A 24,967-nucleotide genomic window follows, 5' to 3' on the forward strand; every position below is an offset into this window, starting at 1 on the left:
AGTCTAGAGGTGGCTGAAAGGATGGAGGCTGTGGTCTGTAAATGCCTTCGTCACTGCGAAAAGAGCCCGGAGGAGCAAATGAGGGCCATGGGTTAGAAGCTGGCTCTGGGGTCCCCCTGGCCTGAGTTGGCTTCCTGCCCTCCCCTCATTAGTGGAGTCACCAGTCGGACCTCCCTCGTGGGGCAGAGACAGGGTCCTGAGGGTAGTCGTGCAGTGGGGGAGGTTGTGAGCACTGAGGGCAAGCAGCCTGTGCTGCTCTGGGCAGTGGGGAGGGTGGACTGGCCTGGCCCCTGGCTTCAGAAGGCAAACACAGCACTGCGGGCGGGAGGAGAAAGGGCGGATTCCTGCTGCAGGCGATGGATGGCAGGGCTTAGGACCCCGGGCTGAGGCCGGTAGCCTCGGGCGAGTTCGAGCAGGGGTCCCCAGCCTGGTGAGGAGCGGGCTGCCAGCAAGATGACATCGTAGCTGAGGTGCCTAGTGGGTCAGGGAACAGGAGAGACACGAAGGAGGCGCGGCCAGCCGTGCTGCTGGCTGGGGGCGCAGGGCTCATCTCCTAGTCTCCACTGGGTTTGTGCTGGGTGGCTCCCTGACAGAAAGTGAAGCACCTTGAAGGTTCTCTGAATTAACAACCTTCAGTCCCGTGGTAGCTGGGATTTAGATCTCTCACTCCTGCTTTGCTCACTACGCGCAGACTGCACTGTGAGAAAGGTGGCGGGCGCCACACTCTGGGGCTGTGCTCTCCAGCAGAGACGCCTGTGTGCGTACGAGGCCAGCAGAATAAGGCAGGATCATGAAGTGCTTTCAACTGCATGTGCTTTATTCATGTAAAGTGGGTATGTTCCAATTGACTTATTCCTAGACCGTTCACTTGTGCATCCATTTCTCAAAGTACTGTGTGCAAAGCGATGCTATCTATCCATGGGTGAGACAGCCCCCTGCAGACAGGCGGGAGGACTGCGGGATGGCGGGAGGACCAGCAGGTGGGAGGATAGGTGTGATGGCGGGAGGACCAGCGTGATGGCGGGAGGACCAGCGGGTGGGAGGACCAGCGGGATGGCGGGAGGACCAGCAGGCGGGAGGACCAGCAGGCGGGAGGACCAGCGGGTGGGAGGATAGGTGTGATGGCGGGAGGACCAGCAGGTGGGAGGATAGGTGTGATGGCGGGAGGACCAGCGGGATGGCGCGACGACTGCCAGGCGGCTCCCGCATTTGCCTGAAGCCACAGTAGAGTTGCTAGGACCACCAGGATGCCCTCAGGTCTGCTCTCACTAGGGTGTGGTAAGTAATTTCTAAATTACATTTGGTGAGCCGAGGGCCTGTCCTTTTGCTAGCCTCTGGCCGACTTACACAACAGGTGCTGGAGACGCCCTCTGTGTCTCCATCTCAGAATGGCTAGTCTGGGCACGTGTGCAGCTGGATGCTACTGGTTCGATTGACAGAACTGTAGAAAGAGGGGCTACAGAGAAGGAAGTAAAGAGGCTGAGATTTATATTATGAGGGGAAATACCGATTAGATGGCACTTGGTGTTGTTTGCTGATATACATCACATACCCCTGGAAATACACGTTTTAAGAATTCAGAAATTAGATAATAAGTATCAAATAATTTAATAGTCTTCAAATATGTGGGGTTTTCCTTCAGCGGTTTCCTCTCGTGTATATAGAACTTCAGGCAGATGGTGCAGCCGTTGGGGCAGACACCACGAGATGAGAAAGCCCAGCTCTCCTGAGTAGTTTGACACTCGAGAACTTGACGTGTAATTTGACTTCTTAGTAATTGTTTCCTGGTTTATACTTTGTCAAGTACTTTTTGTAAAGAATCAGTGTTTGGTTTCTTGACATATCTGCCACAACTAGCAATAGACCCAGTTTCCCAAAGTAAATTTTATAACCTGCAGGAAGTAAACTCAAGGTCAAACTCACCTTTTGGAATCTTAATGAAGCTTAGCAAGGTAGCTGAGTTTCTGTGGATTAACAGAAATAAGATCAATTTAAAAATTATAATAGTCAAGAAGGACTAGTAGCAGAATTAGTGACCTTGGAACCTAAAGTGGAAAAGCTTGTATCCTGGCATCTTGCAAACTCATTCGAAGAAACATAGTGATTGGTTAATAAAAAATAACAACTGAGCTCACACTCTGCCTTAGCTTCTTCCAAAGAGCTCCTCGTTCCCCTCTGAGTAACTCAGATTCTGTCCATTTTTTGGTGACGTGGCGAAAGTCCTGGGGACCAGACGTTCTGGGGGAGTAAGAAGGGCAGGTCATTCCAGACTCATCCAGGATGAACTCAGCACAAGAAGGTCACGAGCAGGTGTCAGATGCAAAGGGGGTCTCGGGGCTCGTGGGGTCAGCAGCACAGGTGTCCTCGGAGGGAAGGGGAGGGTGGAGGCTTGCTCCTGGCGCCCAGGTGGACCCTTGCTGGCATGGGTGGGGCTGGGGCAGACCCATCACCGCACCGATCTTCCTCAGAAAGGTGCTCTGGTCCCACCTCGGGTCAGGGTGTGCGACCATTTTGCTGCAGACAAAAAATGTCTGAGTTTGGGGCTTTTGGTGTTTCAAAATTGGGATCAGAGGGCTGTGGCCTGTATATTGTAATCATAAGGACTTGGGGTACAGGGTGTGCGGGAGGGGGAGGGGTGTGGGGAACCTGCGCTGAGCTGCCCACACGTGCAGTGACCTTTAGTAAGTAGGCAGCCTTGGGTCACCCTTCACGTAAATTAAGCAGGACCTGACACACGAAGGTGGGGATCGCGTCCGTGCTTGGGAGCTGGTCACGTCTGTGGTGCCAGCCCAGACCAGGAGGCAGACGGCGTTCAGTCTTCAGGGGTCTCCCGTGGGCAGGCAACTGGCAGCTGTTGGATCAGGTTAGAAATCCTAGCAGCGCTTTTCTTCAGTTTTGTGCACACTGTGGGGAGCTGGTGTAGGACAGACCCACAGTGGAAAGTCGGTGCTGTCACCTGAGGCGGTACAGGTTTAAGGGACACCTGGCGGGTCAGGGCAGAGCCTCAGTGCCACTAAGTGTCCCTGCCTGAAACCAGTGCACCGACTCTTCCTTCCCTTGTGGAATACTTGGCCACCCTGCGCATGACACACCCAGCCGCGCGTGGCAAGGGGCCCTTCAGTAGCCCAGGCAACCACCCTGTGGGCGTGTGTGTTCTTCATTCACACTGTCTCCTTCATTTTAATACTCTGACTTTTCTTTCAAACATGTTTTATAAACAAATAAACGAGGGGAGAATGAAGTAATTGAACTACACAAACAGCATAAATACTGGCTTGATTTCCATCCCTCCATTTGGAAAGGCCCCTCCGGGAGCTGCAGTAAGGAGGCTGAGGGCGCAGACCTGCAGGGGTGCATGTGGGAGGGCGCACGCGCCTCCGGGGCCCGTGAGCCCCGGGACGGCAGCTCATCTTCACCCGGCACCAGTGGCCTGGCCCAGTGTGGGCTTTTGGGACAAACACAGAGACATGTAGGGAACACGCCTATGCTGCTCTTCCTTCTTGCCTCAGTGCGTCTCCTTCTGGGGACGAGGGTGAGGGCGTGCGGTGACAAAGTGCTATGCATCCAGTTGAGACATCAGTCACCACCTTTCCAGGACGTGAGCCCCAGGAGGGAGGGAGCGACAGGCTTGGGTTCGGTCGCTGTGCGCAGGGCCTCCAGGGCGTGTTAGGGCCGCCTCCACCGCTGGCCCCGCGGTGGGCACTGCCAGCCCCGACTAGCGCCTAGGCCAGCACCTGCTGTAGCCCCGCCTGGTCTGTGGAGCAGCTCCGGCGCCCACAGCGCACTTTCTTTATGAGGCGCCGCAGTTTGCCGGGGAAGCTCCTGTCGATGCAGCGGTAGAGCAGCGGTGTCACGGAGCTGCTGGAGAAGGCCAGGAACCGGGACACGTCCTTGGCGAACAGCAGCACCCCCAGCTGCTGCCCGTCCACGGGCCTCCCCCGCAGGGCCAGGACCGTGTGCCCCAGGAGCGTCAGGTAGTGGGGTGTCCAGAGCCCAAACTGCGTGCACACGGTGGCCACTAGGAGCCTGTGCACCGAGGGGTCCAGCCGCCCTGAGTCGCGGTCCAGGGGCGTGTCCTCCTTCTGCACCCGGGAGATGAGCACGAGGGCATGCAGCACGGCCAGGCCGGGCACCAGGTACCCGACGACCACCACGATGGCATCGGCAGCCTGCGTGTGGCGCAGCTGGGTGCACTCCACCACCCTGGCAGCCACGTGGCTGCACACGTAGAAGAGCAGGGAGGAGAAGCTGGTGAGCAGGGCGCCGCCCCACACGAAGCCGCACACGTGCCTGGTGTTGTAGACGCTGGCCATGTAGGTGCGCGGCAGGGCCCGCTCGATGTAGTAGTCCAGGCTGAGCAGGGCCGTGGAGTACATGGTCACCAGGGAGCACACGTTGAACAGCACCAGCAGCGTGACGTGCAGCTCGCTGCCGAAGCCCCACAGCGCCCAGCCCGAGGCGCTGGGGCCCAGCAGGTACGCGGGCGCCAGGGCGCTGAGCACCAGGCCGGCCACAGCCATGTTCACGAAGTACACGTCGGGCATGGTCATGCTGCTCTGGTCCTGCAGGTTGGCCAGCACCAGCAGCGCGTTGTAGGCCAGGCCGACCGGGACGCCGACCGCCAGGTAGAGCAGGGAGCACACGGACAGGACCAGGTGGAAGGGCTGGCAGAGCGGTGGGTCCTCGCCCCTGCCTGTGCCGTTGGGCAGGCCGCAGGGCCACATGGCGCCGGCTGGCTGGGCTGTGGGAAAGCAGTGGCAGGTGAGTTGTTTGCTCGAGCCCAAGCCCCAGGCCTGCAACCCTCAAAAAGGCAGAGGGCACAGGAAAAGCCTAAAATGCGCACGGGAACAGCCGGAGCCTAAAAGGAAATTCTGTCCCGAGTGTTTCCTGTGAAAGTGACGTTACCATCGTGAGATGCCCATCTCAGTCCCGAGCTGGGCTGTCACACCAGGAAGGTCGCGGTGCTGCCATAATCCTAGTGACCACGGCATGTGTCCCTAACACGTTTCCAAGAGACACCTGGGGCTACTCTGGGGAAGCTGTGTCCTGTCCGGGCCAGATGCCCCACCTGCTCGCCCTCCTCAGCAGTGGCTGGCACAGTTCGGGGGCTTCAGGGACACTCTGCAGGGCCCCTGCTGCCCGGGGCCTCATCCTGCCAGCTCGGCGCACAGGCTGTGGCTTGCAGCACATCTGCCCACCTGCCCTCCCTCTCAGCCTTGTTCCTGAAAAGTGGGACTAAAAAGACACAGAGCCACAGGGCCGCTGGCGCATCAGCCCACACAGCCTCTGCAGGACACCAGGGGCCGCGGCGCACGTGCTGTCACAGGCCTTGTGGTGACAGGTGGTGGATCAGCTGAGGTCAGGAAAGGCCTGCAGTGAAGGCAGGGGCGGGCCTGAGGCCTGACTGCCCACTCACTGCCTGGCGCTCTGCCTCACGGGCCCCTCTGCAGCCTTTTTGCCAATGAGGACACAGCCCTGCCTTCTGGCATCAGTTCGGCCCTTCTCGGTGTGCCGTGTGCCATGTACGTGGGAATCGTACAGCCCCTCTGCCTCACCCTCCCACCTGTGCCTGGTGGTCAGAAACCCACCCTGTCTCAGGGCACCTGGGTGGCACCGGGGGCACACGTGTCAGCAGATATGTGACCAGGCGCACAAGCGCTGGTGTACATGACCTGCAGTGTGCCTTGAGCTGAGCCGACAGAGCAGGAGGTGCTAAGCCAGGGCAGCTGTGGACCCCACTGCTTCTGGGGAGATGCCTGGCACATGGGGTTGGAGACCTCAGAGGGAGCCTGGCTGTGTGTGTGTGTGTGTGTGTCCTGGCACGGCCCGGGACGCTCAGGTGGAAACTGCTGAAAACCCTCGGTGAACCTGGGACTTCCTGGGGTGGACAGTGCCTGTGAGCCTGCCAAGCTGCCGCATGGAGAGGGGTGGACGGGAGTGGGCGTTGGCCCCGGGCCTTCCTGCCTCACAGGCTGCACACAGACGGACTGGGACAGGCTGGCCTGTCCGTTCCAGCAGGTGGGAGGCCTGGGTGCACAGCTCGGCATTAAGAATCAGTGAGAATTGGCAGGTGGGGCCAAGATACAAAGAAAGAACAGAGCTGTCACTGTCTTTGGAGAAAAACCTTACATTCAAAATGTAGTCTGGCCCAAGCACATCTCCTGCCCACAGACGAAGAGATCCTCTCAGAAAGCAGACGTCTTTCACAAGCTCAGGCCACAGCGAGAGCCAGCCCTGCCCATGTGGGCACTGGCTCCGCCCCAGGGATCGGCTGCGCAGGGACCAAACGTGGTGACACGGAGGAAAGGTTCTGGCCTATGGACAGTCTAGTGGGTCATGCACGCCCACAAACCTTTCGCACTGCCCGCCATGTCCTGCCACCGTGCGTGCTGGGGCCGCAGGCATGAGTGAGGAGGGACGGCCTGCCACCACGGGCCTGGGGGGGTGATGAAAGCAATGGGGGGCAGCACCCCCAACTGGAGTGCATCTGCCAGTGTCCCCCACATCCGACCACCAGGGGGGTGAATTCTGTTCGGGGGCAGACGGGAGGAACACCGAGTGCAATGAGTGCCACCCAGCACCTGAGCTGATGGGCGTCGGGGGTAATGACGGTGCCGGGCTGCCACACGTGCCGGTGACGTCACTTCAGGAGAAGTGTCTCCTCCACAGCAAGGACACAGTTCCTTAGATCTGGCCAGTGCTCCTCAGCCTGTGGGGCTGGATTCCAGAGGAGAAGGTGTGCCAGGCAGGCGGTGCTCCCAGAGCGAGCCCCACCTGGCATAGTTCCTGCGCGGAGTTTTGGTTTTTCAATGAGCTGCAGGGGGGAGGAGGGGAGGGTCCAGTTTGGTGTCTCCTCCTGGAACGCCTCGGAGCGGCGGCCGATGTTTCTTTTCATGTGCTTGGTCCTCCTCCATCTCGGGGCTCCTGCCCACTGAGCCGCGGGAGCCCATGGTTGTGGGGCTTGTTCACCAGACGTCACTGGCCTTAAGTCCCCAGGAAACACTGTATTCTTGTGGCCACTGGGGACATCTGTCACCCCAGAGTGGCCTGTCCATGCTGTGACCAGCCCATGGCCAAACCCCCACTGCTTGGGAAGTTCCCACCGATTCTCGCTGCCAACCTCCCTCCCCCTCTGGGGACAGAAGGTAGAGGCTGCAGCCCCTGAAACGGAAGGGGCCTCTGCTACCACTGGGACAGGCGCCGTGGCATTGGGGGCATTTGCCAGCAGAAGGCACGAACTCCACCTGCTGCCTGAGACCATGGCGCAGGAAGACACACTCACCGTCCTACGACCTGTCCCACTCAGTCCCCCCCTCCCATTACCCTCCCTTTCGGCTCACCAGCTCAGATGGGGCAAGTGGCACCCCTTCCGACGGTCTGCCTCTGCCCAGCGCCTCCCCAACTTCTCAGCAGGCTAGAGCTGCACCAAGCCACCACCCCTCACCTTTATTCCGTGTCCCACATGTCCTGTGCCTGGACCGCAGACCCCGTCAGTAATGACTGCAGCAGAGAGGGCCCGTGTGCTGTCAGACAGCCGTGGACATGAGCTTCCTGGCACGTGTGAGTGCATGTGTGCGAGTGAGCCGGGGCCCAGTGTGGAAACGCACCCCTTGTTTTTCCCCAGTAAATTACTCACACAGCTCCTGCCTCCCTTGGCAGGCGTGGCGGCCCCTCCCCATCTCTGCTTACAGCCAGTTTCAAGGAATGAGGAGCTGTGCCTGGAAGGGCAGCTCGGTGCTCAGGCTGAGCTCGGCCCAGGGCCCAGGGCCCAGGCCCACGTGAGGGCACGTTCAATGACAGGCTCCTTTTCCCTCGAGGACATAAACCAGCAGACATCTGTCAGCGGGAACTAAGGATGACGGTTGGGCCTCACGGGGCCTGTGCCACAGAGAGGAGCCCAGTGCTTGCACTCGGGCAGGAGCACAAAAACGTGGAGGCCCAGGGCAGCTCAGAACTGAAGTCCAGGCCAGAACGTGGATGAACGGAGCCGCGCGCCCAGGACGCCCAGGAACCACGCTCCACCAGCAGATGGAGTTGCGCGCTCACCTGTCCGTCGCCGTGGCGCCCCGGCCATGAGGGGCTGGCACTGGGCTCAGACTGGCTCAGTGTTCGGGAAGTCGTCACGTGGAATCAAAGCTGAGAATTTCCTTCGTGCGCTCACAGGCCTTGTGGCCCTGGCGTAGCACTTGCGGGATGGGAGGCGGTGACTGTCCGTGCTGGGTTTTTGGTCAGAGATGCTCCTGAGTGTTACTGGCAGCTTGAAAAACAGAATTTGTAAACCTTATCCTGTGAGCTAGAGGTGGCGTCTGGGTGCAGTTTTCTTACAGATCAGTTATGAGGATGATTTCAAATGCAGATTACAAGCTAAAAGATACCGGTTTCATTCACTTTCAGTCTAAAAATGACACACGTTGCTTTCTGTTCTGGTGTTCTTCGCAGGGGTACCCCATGTCTCCAGGTGTCAGAGCTCTCTAGTACATGCAGGGGTCTGGCATTCTGCAGTGGGCAACCTTCACCCTTACCCATGTGAGGTCGGAGGGTGGCAGTGCAGGAAGGAGACCCCTCTGACCCGAGTGGGCCTCCAGGCAGCTCCCCGGGCTGCAGAGGGCCCAGGCAGAGGCCGAAGCTGGGCTGCCTGCCCTCCTGTTTCCTCAGTCGCCTCACTTCCCTCTGTGAGCTCTGTTTTGTGAGTCTAGGAACAGGGAGCAGAGACTTCCCGTGTGGGCCATCTGGGAAGAGGGAGGGCCTGACAACAATGGTGTGACTCCCGCCCTCTGGCACCAGCCTTGCAAGGCAGGCTCTGTGCATTTCCTTCCTGAGAAAGAGGAACTTGGGGTGCAGAGGTGGATTCCAGGAAGGGCCCTCTGTGCTTCTCTGTCCCCAGAGACAGGACAGTGGAGGGAAGGCAGCCCGATCCACCTAGGGCTCTTCCTGGTGAGTACCTCCAAGGGCCGGTGCTCGGAGCACGCCCTGCTCTGCCAGCCATCATCTACAAAGCAGCCACATTTTCACCGTCACCTGCGGTGGCCCTCAGCTGAAGGGGGTCGGGGTCAGTGAGGACCCCAGTGGGCTCTTGTTCAGCCTGGCCTTGGGAACAGGCCCGTCCGTCATCACACCCCATCTCGAACTGTCTACACACCTCGGCTCAGAGCCGGCCCCCTCCCCCCCAGGGCACTGCACTGCTACCCGAGCAAGCCCCCCGCCTCCTGGTCCTGCCCGTCTTCCTCCCACCCGAACAGCGTCCGGGCTGCTCACTCCCTGTGCCCCTGCCTTCCACGCTGGGCCTCTGCCAAGCCGCCTCCAGACTCGCTGGCTGGTTTGGCCACCTTCCCCCTTCTCATCACTGCCGCTCCCCAGTTCTTTCGAAGCTGGCACCCACTTGCAGTGCCCTCCCAGTGCCCACAGCGACAGCCCGTCCACGCCCCTGCGTCAGACCAGGCACCAGCAGTGGCCAGCCTGTCCTCCTGCCTCTCCAGGACCGCCCTGGAGCCCACCGTGTGCTCCCGCTCTCAGCCCGGCTCCCCCCGCCCTTGCTCATCCCCATGGACCCCCACTCCTGCCAGGCTGCTGTCTCCCCTCAGCTGGGTGCTGGCTCTGTCTCCGAGCTGGAGCCCCTTCCTGACCTCACTCCACTGGGACCCAGGAACACAGGAAGTGCCAGTGTGCTGACTTGGGGTCTCCCCACAGCAAACAAGCCCAGACTTGCTGTCCTCCCTGCCCCACACCTCCATCTCCACGGGGAGGCCGAGCCCTCCTCCTTGGGGTCCTGTCCTAGTGAGGCCCGTGGTTGCTTCCTCTGCAGTGTGCTCTTCAGCGAGCTGGGACTGCACGTCAGCCTTGGCCCTTGGGGTGGGGGCACACCTGGCCTGTGCCAGCCGCCGCACTGCTGAGCCCGACCATCTGCTCGGGCGGGATGTGGCCCTGGGCCGGGGAGCGGCTGCAGGCGTCCTGCACGCTGAGGCTGGCCTGCTGTGTCAGGCGCTGGGCATCTGGCAGGGGAAGGAGAGGGAGGCGGCCCCTCGGGCCAGGGCCTCCCACATGCCTGGGGTTGTCCAAGACGGTTCCAGTTATTCTTTGACTGTTTCTCCTATAAGATGATTCGTGAATGATCTCTCGTTTTGAGGGGTTTTGTTTGTTTTATTTCCTAACCCCACTCAAAGAGAAGAAAACCTCCATACTGTAAGGACTGGGCTGGCCTTGGCAGCGCCCGCTCCTTTCCCGCTCCAGGCGTGGCTGGGGTGGAACAGGCTTGACCAGTCTAGTGCAAATGGGATGGAGAGGCCTTTACAGCTTTGGGCAGGTGGTTCCAGGCCTGTGGGCCAGCAGTGGACGGGAGGGAGGAGAGCAGGCAGGAGGCCAGCCCGGTGGAAGCAGGGAGAGCAGCTCACGTCAGGAGGGTGCTGGGCCCCGGCCCCGTCTGCGCGCAGCAGACTCCCCGACCGGTTGGCGGGCGGTTGTTCGGTCGGTTGATCGGTCAGTCAGGCGAGTTTCCCCGTGCTTCAGCCCCCATGCATCAGCCACTGCTCCTCACTGTGGGTCTCTTCTCCCCTCCTCCAAGCTGGCTGCATGCACATCACATAGAGGGCGACCTTGGAGAGGCTAGAGGTCACAGGTGTTTTCATACAGGAAAACCTGAGAGGACCCCAACTCAGGCAACACCCCCGATGACTGAGGCTGGCTTGGCCTCCTGGTTTGGAGGGGTTTCTTCTTTGTGAGGGGGTGGGGAAGCACACAGACTTCCCTGCTTATGGGCGATGGGGGTTGTAAGAACCCTGAAACGGAACAGAGCTGTGGTCATTTCCTCCACAGGCTGGAGGGGGCCCCTCATGGACCCCAGCGGCCTTACCCTTTGGAGGAAAATAAGGCCAGAGTTTCATGTCAGAAAAGCTAGAGTCCCATTTGTGTCATTTGTTGCCGTGCACTGCCATCCGGGCCTCTGTGGTGGTGGGGAAGGGGGGCGCGGTGGTGACCTCAGGCCAGTCTGTCAGAAGGGTGTGGGAATCCAGCAGCCCCTCCAACAGGGCAGGGCAGACCTGGTGAGTGCCTGCGGGGGTCTGAGAGGCCAGTGGGCGCACACGTGCTGGTCTGTCTGTCCGTGCGTCCGCCAGAGCCTGCTCTCCTGGCTCCTCACCTGGGCCTGTGTGTCGTCCGCTGGGTGACAGTCATTCATCACAAACGCTCTTCTGCATAAAGGAGAAGTGGCCCTCCAGGTTGCCCTCCTCAGGAGGATGCTCCCAAGCCCAGGAAGGCACTCGGCGCCTGGTCAGCTGTGCTCCCTCGGCCGTGCTCCCTCGGCCGCAGGTCGGAGGCTCTGAGGCTGGCTTCTCTGCACCCCGCCAGCACTGCAGAGCTGTCTGCTCCAGGCGTGGCATGTGCAAGTGGGCGAAGCCGGAGGGAGGAGTGCCCAAGGGGTCTGACTGCAGACCCCTGAGCCCCGGTGGTGAACGCAGAGCGAGCCCAGCACTGGTGGCAGTGCCCCCCGGGGCTGCTGTCATGCTGGCTGGGAGATGCGTGGAGACGTGCCCAGGTCAGGTGATTCCTGCTCTGTGCTGGGCCCTGAGCAGGTCTTTTTTGTCTCTGGTTTCTTCCTTGTGGGTGCCTGCAGGCCCCTGGAGTGTGCCATCTCATGAGGAGTCTCCCATCAGACAGCCGGAGACCCAGAAGCAGCACAGGCCTGGGCAGGTGCCGGGCCCACTGCCTCGTCCCACGCTGCAGCGCCAGTGGTAACCAGTGAGCCAGTATGCGGGGCAGAAAGGGCCCTGTGGCCCTGGGTTAGAGTGGAGGCCTGCTGAGGGGAGCCAGGCCACAGGAAGGATGAGCTGGCCAGACAGCTGGCAGCACAGGCCACGCCTCTGCCCACCCCAGCAGCAGGTGGCACCGGTATACACGCTGCAGCCCTGTCTTCACAGGGGTGGGGGTGCCAACTGGCAGCTGCCAGCAGGCCTGGGTGATGCAGGGAAACAGACAGTGACAGGTGCTCTGTGCCTGGAGAGAGCGGGGCCTAGGTGTGATGTCACAGGGCCCCACTGCAACAGGGTGGGTGAAAACGACCCGTCCTGAATAGCTTTCTTACTTCAAGAAAGCAGCTCCAATTCTGTCACTGCCTGGAGCCCTGGCCACACTCATCCTGCCCCACAGGAGGGCACTTTGAAAGGAACTCCATGAGAACAGGCTGCTCCTATGAAGACCATGTCCTGTGGACCACAGACAACCCAGTCAGTGCCAATGAACTGGTCACAACAATGCCACGCCTGGAGGGTCTCCTCCATTTCCTGGCGTCTCCACGGGGTTAAGAGTTCAGACTCTTGAAACAATAAGATACTAGAAGAAAGCATAGGTACTACACTTAAGGACCTCAGCCTTAGAGAGGATATTATGAATTTGACCTCAAAGGCAAGTGAAGTAAAAGAAAAAAAATCAATGAATGGGACCATAGCAAACTGAAAAGCTTCTCCACAGCAAAAGAAACCATCGACAAAACAAAGAGGCAAACAAACGAATGGGAGAAGATATTTGCAAACAACACCTCCGACAGGGGCTAATATCCAAAGTATATAAAGAACTCATACAACTCAACAACAAAAAGCAAATAACCCAGTTAAAAAATGGGCAGAGAACTTGAACAAACACTTCTCCCAAGACATGCAGATGGCCAACAGATATATGAAAAAATTCTCAACATCACTAATCATCAGAGAAATGCAAATGAAATCCACAATGAGATATCACCTCACCCCAGTCAGAATGGCTATCATCAACAAGACAAATAGTAACAAGTGTTGGAGAGGCTGTGGAGAAAAAGGAACCCTCATACACTGTTGGTGGGAATGCAGACTGGTGCAGCCGCTATGGAAGGCGGTGTGGAGGTTCCTCAAAAAATTACGAATAGAATTACCATATGACCCAGCAATCCCTCTCCTGGGTATCTACCCAAAAATCTGAAAACATTTATCTGTAAAGATATATGTACCCCTATGTTCAGTGAAGCATTATTTACAATGGCCAGGACATGGAAATGACCAAAGTGTCCTTTAAGAGAGGATTAGATAAAGAAGATGTACTATATATACACGACGGAATACTACTCGGTCATAAGAAAGGTGAAATACTGCCATTTGCGACAACATGGATGGATCTTGGGATTATTATGCTAAGTGAAATAAGTCAGACAGAAAAAGTCGAGAACCATGTGACCTCACTGATATGTGGGATATAAAACTGAAAGCAACAAAGGAACAAGACAAACACACAAACAAGCAAAACTCATAGACACAGACAACAGTTTAGTGGTTACCAGAGGGTAAGGGGGGAAGTGGGTGGTAGACGAGGGTAAAGGGGGTCAAATATAAGGTGATAGAAGGAGAACTGACTCTGGGTGGTGAACACACAACGTGATATGTAGATGATGTATTATAGAAATGTCCACTTGAAACCTATATAATTTTGTTAACTAATGTCACCCCAGTAAATTTAATAAAACTTAAAAAGGAAAAAACATTAAAAAAAAGAAAAAAAAAGAGTTCGGGCTCTGGAGCCAGACTCTGGGACAGACAAGCCCCCAGACTCACGGCTTTGGTGAGGCAGGTAACTTACTGCCTCAGTTTCCCCAGGTTAGGACAATCTTCATGAGACTGTTGGGAGGATTCAGTAAATGCAGCATGCAGAGCACAGAGGGTGGCCTGGCCAGTCCCTGGTGTTGGGACAATGAGGTCCTTCCCAGACCTTCCACGCAGAGGAGACTGTGGTGTGAACTTGATCTAAGGGTCCTATGAATGAACACAGAGGAAGAAGAGGAAACCAGGGCAAGGAGGGGTGAGGATACAAGCCCTGGTACAGCCAAGTGTAAGATCTCACGGGGAGAGGACGCCCTCTGGAGAAGGCACACGCTGAGTACCCCACTGTCAGACCCCAGAGGCTTCGCTTCCAGTCTGCAGTTGGCTCGGCTCGGGTCACTACACTACAGGGACCGTCCTGATGTTGCACTCAGCTGGACCATAAGTGCAGCCCTCACCCAAATTCACAGCTGTCACCAGAATGGGGAGTGGGCGAGGGAACGAGCTCGGGCCTCAGTCCTTTCCACTTCCTAACGTACGACATTTGGGACTCCTCTCCACAACGGACGCTCTGCAGCCTCTTGTCTTCACTGGTTGCTGGCAAGGGCCACACACCTGCAGGCTGGCTGTTAGCAGTACTCTGAGGCCAGCCTTGGAGTCTTTCTTCCTATGCCTTTCTAGAAAGAGCCCCAAATGGCATAAACCAGCCTGGCACAAGTGCATGTCTATAGGCAACTCAAATGAACTTCGCTAAAACCCAGAACTAAAGGAAATTATGATCTCCATGGAAACAGGAGGCCAGGAATGGTCAGAGCAGCAGCCAGAACGGGAGTAACGGCTGAGGTGACACAGGCGCAGGGGTCCCGCCACCCGGGAATCCTGGTGTGCATGTGTGTGCGCACACAAGTGTGAGAAGGTACACAGAGAGCCAGCAGAAATGAGAAACCAGCAAGGAGCCATGCTTCCCTAGGGAGCTGCATGAGCGACTCTAACCTCACCTTGTGCGTGCGTCCTGGCCTTTGTCATCAGGAAGCTCTGTCCCCATATTCAGGGCCCGACAGAGCGCGCCTGCCACTGTTACACGCAGAGGCCCGTCTCACTGCTGTGTTTGCACACGCTGGTCCCCTTCCTTGCTTCCCCAACTGCTCAGCCAGGACTGATTCAGCCGTGAGTTTCCTTTCGGCGTCAGCACCTGGGGCCCCTCCCTGACTGCTGTCTCCACAGCCTGGACAGGCAGCCAGGTGAGCAGTGTCCCTCTCTTTCCCACCTCCTGAGAGCTTGCAGGGGTCTTTTCTGGGTTTGTGGCCTGCAGCTGGGCTGGCTCTGTCTGGGAAGAGATGCAGTGAGGTGAGTAGAAGGGAGGGCAAAGGGTGTGAGAGCCTCCTGGGGACCCGACAGATAGCGGTGGCCCTGTGACACATCCGAGACCTGGATGTGGGCACAGGAGGTGAGGCGGACAGGGGTCCTATTGACCTGCTGTGCACGCTGAGACTCACCCTGAGATGAATGTTCTGGAACAATCAAAATGCTTTGAAAAGGACTCCTGAGTGTTTATTTCCTTTGTAATAATGGGCAGAAGCTTTAGCTACAATTAACATCCAGCTGGTAGGAGCCAGCCACTCTGGAAAGGCTGCTGCTTTCATAGGTCTTTCAGTGTAGAGAGCTTACTACACAGATTCCTGTCACAAAAGCCATGCCTTCCTGGGGGGTGATAAGAAATGGTTCATCTAGAGATGGGCTGTTTGGATTTGTGTAGCCGTTTGCTTTTTACGGTTCTAAGTTGCAGAGTGGTGACAGTGAGCCCAGCAACCTGGCTCAGACGTGTAAACAAAGGGCTGCCTCTCTCCATGGAAGGGAGCGGCATGTTTGCTGGCTCAGGAAGGGCTGTGGGGCACTGAGACCGGCAGCTGGGCCTGGCCCATGGGCAGCAGGGCGCCTTTCCCTGAAGAAGACTGGACACGTGTCCTGTTGTTCATGGGACACTCATTACTTGGACTTTTTTGTTCCCTGAGTAACTCAGTTTGAAGCTACTGCTCAATCCAGGTACAGCAGACCCGGAAAAAAACAAACAAAAAGAGGCTCCCTCAGAAATTCAAGGGCTGGGCTGCAAATAGCTCAGGTCTCCATTTCAGACTCTGGGCAGGCCTGGCACCCCATGTGGGCTCCCCACCTACCCTGGTGTGCTCTTACCACAGATCCTATCACCACCCCGGTTCTTTCCGGTTCTTTCCGGGAGGTGGCGGGGAGAAGCCAGCTAGTTATTTTTACTTGTAACAGTTGCTTCCTCAGTTTGCTGGGCTCTAATCAAAACCCGGAAGCTTCTGGGCACACTCTGCTGGCATGTGTGGGAGGAAAGGGACCCAAGGTGGGCCTGCTGGGGACGCACAGCACACCCAACCCTGTGCCACTCGAAGGTGTTCTGTTTGCACGTGGAGGCTCCCCGGGGACTAAACTCGGCTCCTCAGCAGCATCGCATTTTGGCAACTTGAATGACAGGGAAGACTGACTTTGTCCTCTCTCCTCTCCGACGCCGCAGCGGTGTTTGGGGGTCCTCGGCCCGGGAGACCCCACGGACAGAGGCAGCCTGATGCTGCCGAGCCATGCAAAGTGGCTCTAGCCTTCGAGAGCGTAGGAGCCAGCAGCCAGCAAGGGAAGCGCTAGGAAGCACTGTTTAAGCAAGAAGGAGAGTGGTTCTGTCATGCGCACTCACATAGCAGCCCTCTGGGACGTGACTCCCCTCCACCCCCAAAGACAGCCCTGGGATGGGTCCTTAAAGCCAGGTAGCAGTTTTGGGTCAGGATTCCAAATGACATTCTAGGGGCTGCGAGATGGAGACCCCCCCCACACACACACACAAAAGCAGCATGTCCTTCTTCCTGGCCCATTTCCCCTGCTGGGATCTTTGCAAATGTGTTATTTTTTCATTATATAATAGATACAGTTTGAACACTGTAACGGAAAACCCCATGTGCACCCATGTTAGGCGGATGGATGCACTTACCTTTCTGTCATCAACCTACCAGGGGCTTTAGAGTTACAGGGACATCAAGTCAGTGTTGACATTTCCATTCTGTCCCCAAGCTGTGTTCCTCTGTCCTCAGGGTATTTCCATACCCACTGGAGAGGCAGGATGATGCGGGCACCCTAGCCAAACACCCTTCTGCTGTGTGTGGCCCTGACCTCAGGGCTTCCCCACTCAGCCCAGCTTCCTAGCTGTGACATGGCACAGTATGCACCCACAAAGTATAACCAGGATTTTTAAAAGCCAGTTATCTTTGGAGGCCTTCACCACTTAGGAAGATACGAGAGGTTCTGGCTTGGAGAGCTGGACCCTACAGCAGTTCCTTAAGCAGTGGCCATGGAGCGAGGACCATGCCCTGGTTGTAACTGCTAGTGCCTCTTCACTCTCAGCGGCGCCGAGGTGGGACCCAGTGAGGACGAGAGAGGCTCTGGTCACCATGATGCAGGAGCAGGCTGGCAACAGGGTCAGAGCCGTTTATGCATAGTCTTGGATTTGCAGAGGCTGCAAAGGAAGTTTCTCGCTGCTTTCCTGAGTGCTGGGCTGTGCTAGATGTTCAGATAGGGGAAAGGAGGCGTCTGCTGCTCAGTTAAGATAAGGAGCTGGTTATTTGAAGGGGAATGGAGCTCTCAAGGGAGTCCATCTTCAGTGGTAAGGGGGAGACCTGAGGAATGAACGCTGTCTGGACTTCAAATACAAAAATCCCCGCGGGGTTCCGCACATCGGAGCACTGCAAAGACCGGTTAGATGAACACCCAGACGAAGAGCCGGAGCTGAGTGCAGTGTCTGACAGTGAGTCGGTGTTGGGTGTCTTGTTGCAAGTAATAGGCGTTCAGCAGCGGGAGCACTGCCTTCCTCTCAGGTCTCAAGGAGCCTTCCTTGCCCAGGGGGTTACATTTTTATCAAGTGGCCAAGAGTTAACAACAGACTTGATACCTCCATTCACACGGAGTTGCAGAACTCACTAAAAATGTTGTGATCATGAAAGGGGATGAAAACTATAACCACGGTGACCCAGGAGGACGCAGTCAGCCCCACAGGACACTTACAGAAGCAGCGCTGCTGCTGGCCTCCTACACAGGCAGCGGATCTCAGCTGCCCCTCCACAGGTTAATGACCGCAGGGCAGCGGCCTGGCCCTGGCTGGCCGCCAGGCTCAGCGCGGCCACAGCGCCCCTCAGCCCCCAAGGGGACAGTGCCCTGCACAGGGGACAGCCCCCCCATCCCACAAGGGGACAGTGCCGCGCAGCGGCCCCCGCCCCAAAGGGAAGCACTCCGCACGGGGGACAGTGCCCCCACCCCGAGGGGACAGCGCCAGGGCCGGGCCGAAGGACCCGAGAGTCCGAGCGGAGCGCCCGCCGGACGGGGACGCCGCAGCCGCGGGCTGGCTCTCCGCGCTGGCCGAGACCTGGAGTGTGCCCGGCCCACCCCGACTCCCCGTTGGGCGCCCACTCACCGGCTCGCTGGGCCACAGGCGGCGCAGTCGCCGTGGGGTGGGCAGCTCGGGGCTCGGAGGACGCGGCGGGGCTCACGGCGCGCACGCCGCGCGGGGCCTGTGTACACACGTGACCGTCGCCGGCCCCGCCCATGGACCGCCCGCCCGCCCGCCCAGCAGCCGCCACCGCCGGCCCCGCCCCTTGGCGTGGCCCCGCCCCCAGGCCGCCCCGCCCCTGGCGCGCGGGCTCGTGGGGTGCTGGCCAGGGTGGCCGGCGACCTTGAGTGACCTGGGGTCAGCCGTGTGCAGGACACAAGTCCGCGGCTCTTCCGGTGCCCAATTGTGCCCCCTCCAAAGCGCTGGTGCCATTTGTGCTGAGTCAGAGCGCGCTCTAATCTGCTTGGGACAGACCCCTCCACCCTCGGGAGGCTGTAATCAAGTCCTTCCTGGAGCACCTGCCCCTCTTCCCCAAAGTGTGCTTGCTGTTTCCGAATTCACCCTTTACTCCCTGGTTTCAGGAATTCTTTGTAAACGGCGCTGACCGCCAGAAACCATTTAAAGAGACAGGGCATTGTTTGCGCCTAATTAACTTCGTAGCTGCTGTTACAACTAAATGTTGGGCATGTTTAACCTTTGGCAGACAGCACATTCAGCATCTAAGACCATTCGTTCTGAACATCCAAGTGTGCGGGTTGCAGAATTTAATGCACGTTTACTCCGTGGCCAGGGGTTGGATGGAACAGGAATAATAATAGCAGCCGAGTCTGGCGGGGGCTCCCTGCTTGGAGCCCCCCACCTTGAGAGGACGGCTTCCTGACCAGGACTGGAGAGGGAACGGGGCTCAGCTGCGGCTGAAGGGCAGGGCAGGGTCTCACTCTCCTTCCGGGTCGTCCCTAGGTCCCGTGGCCTCCCCCACTCCAGTGGCCCTGTGACCTTAACTTGCTCTTCCGCCTCATGCCAGTCTTTGTAGCAGTGGACGTCCGGCAGTGGGCCGCTTTGGCCCCAAGGCCGAGGCCAGTCACAGCCAGCTAGCACTGGTACCTCACAGCTAGACTTCTGTTCTAGGCCCTCAGAAAAACCTTTCAAGCTGTATTCTCCCATATTTCATCAAACGTAGGATGCCATTCATGCAACACACACCATTGTTTTATGGACTGCTAAAAAGGAAACAGTCTGCCAATTAAGTTCTGACACTGTCAATTATAAGCTGCACCCTGAATTTAGAGATGTTAGAATGAGAGAAATGTGTTAGCACCGATGAAATACAGTGTTCTTTTCATTTTCAATTTTATTGAGCCTCGGAAACTTTGAGCAACTTGCCCCAGGTCACAGAGCAAGTCACAGAGGGGACTTGAACCAGGTGGTCTTTGGCTTTGTCAATCAGGGTTGGGCACTTTGGGTTCTCCTCACAATGCCTGGAGAAGTATTGTTCCTCCTTTGTGTGCATGGCCGCAGACCCTAGACTTCCTGGTCAGTCTCTGGAATGCCAGGCTGGCTGAGCTTTGCCCACAGGGTGTTCTGTGGCCGAGCTTGTAACAGGCAGGGCCCTGCCTTTGGCCCCATCGAAGGCACTTCGCCCGCAGGTTGTCCCAACCGCCTTATCTGCAGAGAAGGAAGGATTTCCTCTTCGAGCAGGCAGACAGGTTCACGGCCAGTGGCGGGTCTGTGTGTCTGGAGATCTTTCAGATGAGCCGAGATCATCTTATGGCCAAGACGTAATATGCTCCGGGGGCTGCAGCTGTGTACCTTGTTGCTAGCCGCTCCCCAGCGGCTCAGGCCAGCGCCTGTGCTGCGCCCAGTGACTGTGGGACCGTGGCACCACCCTGGGCACACGTGGACTGGGCTGTAGGAGGCGCGTGAAGCTGGACCTGACTCTGAAGTTTCCAATGGCACCATAGTCCTGTGTCAGTTTTCGAAGAGCACATGGAGCTGGCATCAGCTGCCTTGCTGGTGACTGAGGAGGTGCTCTGATTGTGTGCCCCCCTCTGCAGTAGTAGGGAGACTCCAGCTCGACACTCTGTTCAGGTGACACAGATGCCACTGCATGGGTTATAGAGACGTCTCAGTCACTGTGCTCGGTCTTGAGGCTTGGCAACGCTTCCTGTTTGTTCTGGACGGCACTTGATAAGATCGGCTACATTCCACACCACGGGGACACTGCACTGCTGGTCTGGAACTTGAGAGTGGCCAGCTCACCACAGTCTGTCTGCAGCTGGCCTTGCTCTGGGGACTGCAGGGTGACATGGGGGTTGCAGCTGCCCTGGCTGAAACGGCTGGCTGTGTTCTTCTGTAGGTGCACCTTTCAGTCATGCCACGTGTCCAGGGTGAATCTGACCTGTGTGACATGTGCACCGGGACAAGGAGTGTGTGAAGTTGATGTACCAGTTCTTGTGAGTGTGCTTTATAATAAGGAGAGACGTTTTGACCTCTGTGCGGCTGCATTATTACTTAGTGTTGCACAGGGTCCCAGTAAGGCATAGTGAACTTGAATAAGAATTTGGAGGGCTTGCTATGGGACGGAGGCCTGCCCTAGAGGCCAGTCGGGTACCTGGGAAGCGTGGGGCCATGTCTCGGTGGTCAGTTCAGGGCCATGGTTCCTGCGTGATCCTGACCGGTCGGCTGCCTCACTGCCCACCCTCTGCACGATCCCTACTTCTTCCCAAATTCCATCCTGTGTGGCTTCTGTCGGCACCTCTTCCATGCCCTGTGGAAGCAGGTCTTCCTGTGAGTTGCCTGGGAAGCACCCAAGACGGTTTCCGACTGTGTGTCGAGCATTCTGGCCTAATGATGATACCCATGAGAGTTGCCTTTGGTGTGCAGAGCCCGGCACACAGCCCCTCACGGATGCACAGTGTGGCTAGGCCGCCGCGGGAATCTGCTGAGTGTCACCCCTCCTCGGCCCTGCTGTGTCTTCTGGTGGGCGTGAGCCGGGTGTGTCTTAAGCACCTGCTCTGACCTGGCCAGGGCGAGACAGGCAGGTGAGCAGCGGCTCTGATTCTCCCGGGGGGGCCGGGGGGTGCAGGGCAGCACAGACACTGAGAGTGAGCATGGGCATGTGGGTGGGAGTGTCCTGGGCTGTGGACCTGCCCAGACGAGGGCCATCAGAAAAACCACAGCAGACCCCAAGCCACGGCTGCAGCGATGCCCAGAGCCCCAGGCCCTGAAGACCTCGCGCAGCCCTCTCCGGCCTGAGGTTGCCAGCACGCCACACGCCCAGCAGCCCTGCATGGCTTCATGGTCCGCGACAACCGGCGGCAGCTGGAGGGCGGGGGCAGGAGGCTTTCGGCTCACAGGTGCCGTACACTCGGCCTGCCCCCTGCCCACCATGACCATCTCCTTGACTTCTGGTCTGTATGTGCCACTTCCCAGCAGGCCATGACCTGGGATAGTGTTAAAGAGAGGCTGGCAGCCTGTCCTTGAGGCCAAGTCAGGGGGCTGCAGCAAGCGTTCTGTCCCTGTGAGCGTGCTCTGTGGGGAGGGGGCAGCTCTCCGCTCGGACCCGGGGCCCCTCTAGATTCCAAGTGCTCTGCACTTGCAGGCTGTCCTGCCAGCCTCGCTCAGCTCACACTCCAAGTCCTGCAGAGCCCGCCTTCACCTCCTGCCCCGGCTGTCCCCATAGCCACTCATGATTCCAGCCAGGACTGAGGAAGAGAGGGGCAGCACATCGTTTATGGGGGTGCTCGGGATGCGAGTAACAACACACTGGGGCTTGGTGCAGGTTGCCTGCGTGTGTGCACGGACAGGAGCCTGGGGCCTCACAGGCCATGTGCCGGCATCGGTGGAACCCCGCAGCTGTGCGCCTGTCAGCAGGCGTGGGGGTGCACAGCTTTTCCCTTTTCTTGCTTTATTGCACGGCCAGGACAGGCAGCATGATGCTGACCTGCTGGCCGGCCGTGGTGGGAGTGGGTCTGCCGCCTGGTTGCTGACCTTGGGGGGAAGGGGGTCTTATATATGTCATCTGTCAAGTTGAGGAAGCTCCCCTCTTTTAGTTTCCTGAGAATTTATATCATGAATGGATGTTGAATTTTGTCAAAAGCCTTTTCTACAATTGATATGATCAGGTGATATTTCTTCTTTAGCCTGGTGGATTATATGGATTGATTCTGGAATATTGAACCAGTCTTGCATCTTGGAGTCAACTCCACGTGGTCCTGGTGTATCATCCTATTTCTATGTTGCTGAGTAGGATTTTTGCACTTATATTCATGAGGGATTGTGGACTGTTTTTCTTTTTCTGCACTGTTTTTGGTTTTGATATCAGCATGTAATACTGGCCTCAAAGTGAATTGGGATGTGAGCCCTCTACTTCCATTTTCTTCAAGAGATTGTATAGAGTTGGTGTGGATTCTTCCTTAAGAGTTTAGTAGAATTCCAGTGAAGCCACTGGACTCGGACATGAGGTTTTCGAATCGGAGACATTGGGGCCAACTCTTGCCAAGGCCCCACGACTTCAGGGTCAGCAAGGCCCACTTGGCAGAGACACCAGAGCCCAGCTACTCTGGAGGGGCTGGCGAGCGGCCATGCAAATGCCTTCAGCAGGATTTTGCTTTCCTCCCTCTTGCTTGTGGCCAACAGCGGACATTGCTCACCTGGCACTCGGGCTGGGGCTTCACCCCTGCTCCCAGGTCCCACCTGGAAGCTCTTTGCCTCCAAGCAGGGGTGTCCCTGGCGGCAGGGCTGAGTGGGAGGGGAGTGGTGTGTGCAGGCACTGAGCTGGCTCTGAGCAGCTGTGTGTATCCAGACAGCGCTCCAAACCCCAGCCTGCTGGGGGTTTCCCCAGTGCCAGGTTCCCCAGGAGGCGGCATGCCCAGGAAATTGGGCGTGCTGATCAACCAAGCATTCTGGTTCAGAATGTCTACTTAGGATGTAGTTGTTCTTTCCTTAACAATCCACGTGATCGTGGGTGCCTGATGCCCTGGATTTGAAAACAAATTCTTATTGCCTCTTGGAAGTTTTGGTGGCAATTCTGTGCTTCCAGAACTCCAGCCTGGCAGGGTTGCTCAACACCCCACCCCCGTGTCCCCAGCCGCCCCGGCTTCTCCTCTGCCTCACGTTGGCCTCTGTGCCCCTCCACAGGACTTGGGTCTTGCTTCCCCTCTGCCTGGACCACCTGTCTCCCACATGTCCAAGAGCTGTGTGCACTCCCTCACTGCCAGGTCTCTACTCAGGTGTCACCTTCCTGGTGCCGTTTTCCTTGACCTCCACCCTCCCACAACCATTTTAAGTTACCAAACCTGAATAAACCTACTCTCTGTCTCTCCTACCTAGTTTTTCTCAATATCGTATGAGAAAATGTCATCTTGCCGTGGGCAGGTATCTTATAGTCTATTTGGGCTGCTATAACAGAGCACCACAGACTGGGTGGCTTGTAAGCAACGGACATTTCCTCCTCTCCGTTCTGGAGGCTGGAAGTCCAGCATCAACACGCCAGCAGATCCCATGTATGGTGAGGGCCACTCCTCACTGTGTCCTCCCATGGCAGAAGGGGCTTCGTCTTACACGGGCACTAATCCCACTCACGAGGGCCCCACCCCGACACCATCACATGGGGGGCTAGTGCTTAGCATGTGACTGTGGGGACAGAACACTGTCTGTGGCAGCAGCATGTTCGTTCTGTCCCCCACAGTATGCTAGCACTTAGGGCAATCTGGCGTGAAGAAGGTGCAGAACAGGTATTTGTGGAATGCATACAGGTCCCTGTCGTCTACCCGCTCTTTCTGACCAGGGGCTGCTGCTGAGCTGACTTGCCTGTGGGGAGTGGGGTGGGGTTCTGGGGTCTCTCAGTTCTCTCGGGGCCGACCCAGCTGCTGCCTCCAGGTTCACATGGTAGGTAGGCCCCTGGGTCACACCCTCCCACTCCACCAGCTGGACCTTGTCCTCAAAGGTGCTTGGGGTCGTACCAGGTACCATTCCTCTTGGAGCCCTGGTGCTGAATCACAGGGGTGCAGTGAGCGGCTAGTGCCTTGGCAGATGGCCTGGGGAACGGAGCATGTCCTGCAGGCTGGGCTCAGGGCTGAGAAAGGCCTAGGAGGGAACCCTGGCTCAGGAGTAGGCAGACCTGGCGTACTTCACACCCTCTCTGAGCCTCAGTTTCTTCGTGTGGAAGGGAGCATGAGTGACAGCCCGCTCTGTCTCTGCGTGTCATGTCCTCAGCCAGCATCTCTGTGCCTGTCTACCCTGCTGCCAGGCCATCTGTCTCCCCCTCTCCTGTCTCCAAAAGCAGCCCATTGAGTCACCAGAAGACGACAATGGATGAAAGAGGCTGATGAGGGGGCCCTTGGGTCAGAGGACTGACCATGGAAAGGCATTAGAAAGTCAGCACGCAAATCCTCTGGGACTCCAGAGATCCAGAACTGAGTTCATCCCATGAAACTGGCAACTTGGAAACTTTTTCTTTTTTTTTTTTAACATTTCCATATCTGTAAAGTGGGGACACTGATGCCAGCATCACCGAGATTAAACAAGGAGGCACAGGTGAGCTTGCCTAGCACAGGGGCCGCTGTAGGGGGCAGGCGCCCACCCTGCTCTGCCTCCCTTGCATCCCTCCCGCTCTGGTCCAGCCCTGTGTGTAGATCCCTGTGGGTGGCGGGGAAATGACCAAGAGCAAAAGCACAAAAGGATGCAGCCTTGCCTCTGGGACCTCAGAGGTCCTTATCAGGCTGGGAAGCTGGGACACCCACACCCCAAGCAGGCCGTGCACAGTGGGTGAGGGAAGAAAGGGCTTCTAGAGCACACCTCAGCAGCCTGAGTACAGGGTGTCTGGAGCACCTGGCCTTCCCCAGAGATGCGGGTGAGACAGGCCTGGTCAGGCCCCTGGAACCAGCCCCACCTCCAGAGCCTACTGTGGGCCCTTGGGGGTGCTGCAGGAGTGTGGTTTTTTTCTTTGGATAATAAAATTGATCTGCAGTCTTGCTTTAGCGGGAACACAATCTCTCAAAGAGGTTTAAGGTGCATTGTCCAG

General features: G+C 57.6%; 2 protein-coding genes across 8 annotated transcripts in view; one reads left to right on the forward strand and one right to left on the reverse strand.

The window, feature by feature from the left end:
- CHLSN (cholesin) overlaps positions 1–24,967 on the forward strand; it is a 92,068-nt gene that overhangs the window by 48,748 nt on the left and 18,353 nt on the right. The window lies entirely within an intron of this gene.
- Positions 1,590–18,163, reverse strand: GPR146 (G protein-coupled receptor 146). 2 transcript variants are annotated; one of them, XM_074314035.2, is made up of 3 exons: positions 18,028–18,157; positions 8,047–8,257; positions 1,590–4,741 (listed from the first exon to the last, which is right to left on the reverse strand). In XM_074314035.2, the coding sequence occupies exons 2-3, from the start codon at positions 8,072–8,074 to the stop codon at positions 3,723–3,725; spliced, it is 1,047 nt and encodes a 348-aa protein (XP_074170136.1). In that variant the 5' UTR covers positions 8,075–8,257; positions 18,028–18,157; the 3' UTR covers positions 1,590–3,722. The 2 variants fall into 2 exon arrangements, with proteins under 2 accessions (XP_074170136.1, XP_019603027.3); XM_019747468.3 differs by lacking the exon at positions 8,047–8,257 and having other exon boundaries at positions 18,028–18,163.

This window comes from Rhinolophus sinicus, chromosome 5 (assembly GCF_057876585.1).
Source record: "Rhinolophus sinicus isolate RSI-liver-muscle chromosome 5, RSI-T2T, whole genome shotgun sequence".
Lineage (NCBI taxonomy): Eukaryota > Metazoa > Chordata > Mammalia > Chiroptera > Rhinolophidae > Rhinolophus > Rhinolophus sinicus.